The sequence below is a fragment of the Pseudorasbora parva genome, chromosome 3 (genome assembly GCF_024679245.1).
Source record: "Pseudorasbora parva isolate DD20220531a chromosome 3, ASM2467924v1, whole genome shotgun sequence".
Lineage (NCBI taxonomy): Eukaryota > Metazoa > Chordata > Actinopteri > Cypriniformes > Gobionidae > Pseudorasbora > Pseudorasbora parva.
This window is the reverse complement of record NC_090174.1, coordinates 32,240,947-32,247,063: the sequence shown is the minus strand read 5'-3', so window position 1 is coordinate 32,247,063 and position 6,117 is coordinate 32,240,947. Positions and strand designations below refer to the sequence as shown.

Below are 6,117 nucleotides of genomic sequence, written 5' to 3'. Positions count from 1 at the left end.
CTGCAGTAAGGCTTGTGTGTGTGTTAGTGATTCATGGTTCACAGTTATATCCACCGATCGGGTGGGCCAAGTAATAAAAAAATAACATTCCAATTAATTGCAGGTCGATGAGAAATAAATCATTGTGTTGGTTTGATAGACACTTTGCGAGCCCTGTAAGCGAATCATTCCAGTAGCTGTTTTCCCATATGCTTTTAAAACAATTCCTCTTGAGTTCATCGATCCATGGGCATTTACTTCCAAGTCTTCAGTGCGGCACACCCATAAAAACTGAGCGTTCCATTAAAGAGGCTAAAACCAGGATAGAAAATAGCTTATTTCTTATTCATTATGATGTTTGTGGAGTGTAAAATCAATGCAAACGTAATTAGTTGACCTCAGACAACAGAATAAAATAAAAAAGCCAGTTCAAGACCTCATAGAGCAACATAAGTAATGTAACGATGCAGCTTTTGCATTACAGTGTAGGCTACTCTGATTGTCAGCTGGCAGATAGATACAATTCTTTAAGTTCAGACAGCGTTACACTGAAAATTAATTTGTGTTCAAATATTATTTGCCATCTTCCCAGCATGCACTGGGGCATTCATACTTAAATAGCATATGTGGTGAATTCGGAACTGCCTACTATCCCAATTATTACTGTCACAGAAAGATATTGTGAAAGTATTAATAATAATATGTGGTTCCGAATTCAGCATGGGCCACACTGTTTGGCCCCTTGCAAGTTTTATTTATATTGCCATTGATTTTATCATGTTCAAAACCTTGTCTTGTCAAGAATTAATTTTTAAATGATAGCAGATTCATGGCAACTCGACATTTTACGTTCATTAAGATATTTATTTTAAATCATTAATTATATAATGAAATTATAATATATAATGAAATATTAATTTAGTATTATTATTAATTGAAGAAAAAAAAACATTCAAACTCTCAGTTTTATTTTTGTTAAGTTCTACAAACATCCCAATTTTACAGTGCAGATAAAAGCAATACCATTTGTCCTAATTTAGGGGAACTAAAAGTACTGGGAAGTGGCCAAGCAATCTTTTTACCTAAGTAACTATATTGGCTACTTAATATTTCTGAAGCTTTGGACCGCAAATCATTAAGTATAAATCCAACACGTCAGCAATCCAGCTTCAGAAGTCTAAATCTTCCACTCTCTGTACATCACAAAAGTCAAATAGCATCTGTAATAAAATTAAGAAGACAGATCAGGACCAACAACATCTTATACAGGAGGCTGTGGAACAACAGATCTTGTATGAGAGCTGTATCTTTGATACAGGACATCAGTGAACACATTTCTGCAACAGGCTGTTGCTGTTACAGCACCTTGTTTTCATGATGCTGACACACGAGTAAGGAACAATTGCCCACAGTGAAACTGGATGCTGAAACAACAAGCCTAGAAGGTCAGGATGAAGAGAGAGTGAATGAATGAATAAAAACATTACCACATCAGGCTGTGATAGTAGATATCCAATTGATCGTATCATGAGTAGGAAAAGACGACATTAAATCCATGTGGTTTGCAACAGTTTCTTTTACTCTCTCTCTCTCTCTCTCTCTCTCTCTCTCTCTCTCTCTCTCTCTCTCTCTCTCTCTCTCTCTCTCTCTCTCTCTCTCACACACACACACACACACACACACACACACGCACACACACACAATGTTATGTTCATCATATAAAATTTATTTCATGACGATATCAATGCAAATATAGCACTACAGTGATTTCCAAGGTACACCGTATCTTACCATACCAATATATTATGGCACTCATAATATGGCCACCGTTTATGTAGACACGCAAAGCCGACAGTTTCTGTAAACTAGTTTACCCAATAATACTTAAGTTACCCTTTTCATCTTAATAAATTGCCACTAGGTAATTATTTATTATATCTGAAGTACAAACTGGGCACAATTTATATAGACTGGGACGCAGCCCAACCGTGAACTGAATCTTTAAGGGAATCCGTCAAGAATCCCCAGCATGCATTGCACCAGCCCTCCTCTACTGTGGTCCTCCGCACTGTTTGATAAAGACTGTATTTCAAAATGGCCACCCGGGTGGTGCAGTGAAACCCCGGTGTCGTGGTGACAACATGTCAAACCCTCGGCAACATCACTGCAACGTTGCTGTCACATTTACAGTAGTGTTGCCAGGGTGAGAACTGTACAGGTTGGTGCTGTTAACTATTCAAAAAAATAACAACAACTTTTAAATACAACCACAACAACAACTGAGAAACATTCAATTGCCAACAGTTACAAAAGAACCCATTCCCCGAAACTCCATTGCATGATCTCCCCCCCAAAATTAAAATAAAATAAAATCATAGAGCACTCGAAAGAATGAACAAGAGAAATGAAAAAACAGCAGTGAGGGATATGTAAGCAAAAGTAGAAATTCAATATAGCAGCAGAAGTACTTCAAAAATATCCAACTGATATTCCAACGAGCCAGGTGGAGTGTGTTCATGAGGGTGTGAATGTGATCAGACGTAAGTTGCTTAAAGGGACTTGCATGACACTAGCTGGAAAAACACTGGTGTGTGTGTGTGTGTGTGTCTGAGACTGTGCCTTTAGTAGAGAGGGCTCGCCTTTCAGCGGTCCATTCAATACAGTGTAGACAGGTAGCCACAGATAAAACTACTAAATTTCTTTATAAAACAATTAAACACCTTGTACTTTTATACATTATATGCTACAATATATTTATTGATTACAAGTATGAAAGTGGAAATAATTGCTACATAATCAATACAGTTGTACATGTTTATTTTACAGATTTAAACACTTGGGTATTTTTTTCTGGTTTAATCTCGACGTCATGTGGTTTCGCTTCGTTTTGTGCGGAAAGTTCCAACATCGGTCTGAGGAGCGCCACCGCATATTCATGTTCCCGAATAGGGCGCTGCGATTGTGTGCGTTTGCGTGTATATGTGTGCATGAGCATTGGACAGTGTGGAAGTTTTGTTTTGTTGTTTTATTCTCTAAGAGACAGGGTGACTGGATTGCTCAATCATACTGTAATTAAGATGCAACTGACAACGACCTTTTATATATATGTCACTATATCTTATTAAACGCTATGGCAACCCCAGTTGATTGACACATGAGACTATGCTGCTGACTAAAAATACAGTTAGATGTTAGCTCCGGATATGCTCAGGTACAGATTAAATGTAAACAGATGCATAAATATGGTGAATACAATGACACCTCGTGTTAACGCAGCCTGTGCATTGGTCCTCGCTCTCTATGCTATGGTGGGTTTTGTAACGAAGCTCATCCTATGATCTTACTGATTGCTATTTTCATCAACTGATTTTCCCTTGCAAAATATTGCAATGTGGATCTGACCTAGGTGTCATTGGTTATTTTTTTTCTTCATTGTGATTTCATATCGGACTGGGCCAAATGATCAGTCTCCCGCTTGAACAAGTATTGCTACAAAAGTCACGAAAAACTTCTGATGAACAGCTTCTCTTATACTGACTCCCCAGATACGCAGACACACACGTCTCGGCACTCAGCAAATTGGCACTCGATCAATAGGCAGTAATTAGACTTCAAATGGATCTCTTCTACAATCTACGACAGTAGCACACAACCCTTCACCATCTTTTCCATCATCATGTCTGAATGTGTAAGCAAGAGTTTGGATGTTTTTTTGGGTGTATACATATGTATGAATTTTGTGTTTTATTGACGTTTCCCTGTACTCCTTGCAATTTTGTCTGAATGCCTTCTCGTCTCTAGTCTACATCCAACCTCACACACCTCTAATGCAAAGATACATCTACAAAGTTCACCATGACAGCACACACCCGCCCACACACATCCGCACACGCGCACACACACACACGCACGCGCACACACACACACGCACACGCGCGCACACACACACACACACACACACACACACACACACACACACACACACACACACACACACACACACACACACACACACACACACACACACACACACACACACACACACACATTCTGACACTCTTCTGGAATGTAAAAAAACATCAGTCTAGTGGATGCCCAGGAAACAGCAGCATAACTGAGTAAATCTGGTCAGTAAAAACACACAAGCCCAAAGTCACAGAGTTTATGATATGAGGAAAAGCCTCACTATAAGCTGTCAGCGTCTCTTCATTCTTTACGCATCGGGTTTTGACCATTTCTTCGATCCTTGGAGGGGAAAAGCATGTCTATTCTCCTCGTTAATGGATTATATTTAGAGTACGGACATTACGATGCTCCAAAGGTTTCCAGTGCGTTTCAAAAAGGTTGTAAACTCAGCAGCACAAGTTATATTTGCAGCAGCTCAGAGAGAGTTCAGACTCCAGTGTCCGTGTATTGGCTGCTGCATCTATATGGCACATAAACACTGTGTGAACACATTTGTTCTCCTGCTTCTACAGAGAGATTTAATCTAAATCATGCTATTCTCTCTTGGTAAAATGCTCCCGCTTTGTTTTTCCAGTTTTATGTTAATCTCTTCACTCAAAGGCCACTTCTCTCATTACCCCCGAAATTCCCATTTGTCTGTTTCACACCAAAAAAAAAAAAAAAAGCAAAGATTTCCGGTTCCCCTGTCTCTATCAGTCATGACTTTCATAGTCCCTACCCTTTCCTCTCTCTACCTCGGTCAGATGGCCGTGTCCCACACCACAGCCTGCGGCCTCTGGCAGGGCGGCGTTCCAGTCTTGCGGGGCTCCGGCGTTCTCCTCCAGCTGGGTAAAATAGGCATACTGTCCTGCTTACATAAGCTCTTATCTGGCCGGCGATGAGCCTTAATCTCCTTACACAGGCAGCGCTTTCTCTCGATCACCTCCAGGAGCTTGCCATCACGCTGGGCCGGAGCTGCGGAAGTGCCGGCTTTGCCCGCGCCGATGGGTACCTGGGCCTGCGCAGCAAGCTGAGCCAGCTGCTGGAACTGGAGCTGGACCTGCTGCTGGTGCTGGTACTGCTGCTGCTGCTGCCGGCTCAGAGATGGACTGCAGGGAGCCTGAGACTGAACCTGCGAGAGAGCATGGAACTACAGACGGTACAGATGGTTGAGAGGTGAAAGGGAGAGAAAAAAATGTTGAAATAACTTTAATAAGCATATTTTAGAGCAAATGAAATACAGTGGGTGGTCATGTGACTGCATTATATAGAGCTGGTTAGCATGTCCAGTTAGCCTCTGCTGGTAGATGCCATAACTACACCATCTGGCTGCCAAAAGAAAGAGATGCATTGAGGGTGATCAGTACTATTTTACTAATATTTATCAACTATTATTGCAAATTAGCTTTTATAATTTTATCTTAATTTTAGTTTCATTCATTTTAGTTTATATTTTATTGTTACATTTAAATTTGTGTTTTTGTCATTTGTAAATTTAAAAAAATATATTTCTATTTAGCTTTAATGAATCAGTTTTAGTTAAATAATTTAACTACTTTTATTTCAACTTATTTATTTTAGGTTGTAATTTTTGTTTTCATCTGATATTTTATATTTATATTTTATTTCAGCTTTTTCAATATGACAATTTATTTCAACTGAAAATAGCTTTAGTTAACAATAACATTGAGGGACGATTCAACAGCAACACTTAAACTGCAAATATTTTATTACATATATTATAGTAGATATTTCACCATTTCCCTCTTTATATTGTAATATTATTTTTTATAGGATACAGAATATTTTAATCACAATGCTTCCCTTTTATTTTGACATCAAATATCAAAGTGAAAACCCAGTTTCTTGTTTGACTGCCTGATTCATCTTCATTAAGAATATAGAGTTTTTGGACAAGGTTCTAGTGAATAAAGGGGAGAAAAGTAGTGCAAGTACTGTAGAGCAAGTACTTTCCAAAGTTAACTTTTTGCAAGCCTGTCAGGGATGGATGAATTGAAAGCAGGCCATATTTATAAATGTTATATATGTATATATATATGTATATGTATATGTATATGTATATGTATATGTATATGTATATGTATATCTATCTATCTATCTCTCTCTCTCTCTCTCTCTCTCTCTCTCTCTCTCTCTCTCTCTCTCTCTCTCTATATATATATATATATATAT

At 38.7% G+C, this 6,117-nt stretch overlaps 1 protein-coding gene across 2 annotated transcripts in view; it reads right to left on the bottom strand.

The window, feature by feature from the left end:
- Window positions 1-1,648: 1,648 nt before the first annotated feature.
- The window catches only part of LOC137070908 (neuronal tyrosine-phosphorylated phosphoinositide-3-kinase adapter 1), a 48,030-nt gene continuing 43,561 nt past the window's right edge, over window positions 1,649-6,117 (bottom strand). For both annotated transcript variants that reach the window (XM_067438448.1, XM_067438449.1), the window contains one exon: window positions 1,649-5,074. In XM_067438448.1, the coding sequence (XP_067294549.1) occupies window positions 4,685-5,074 (390 nt within the window). In that variant the 3' untranslated portion in view covers window positions 1,649-4,684. The remainder of the gene's footprint in view (window positions 5,075-6,117) is intronic.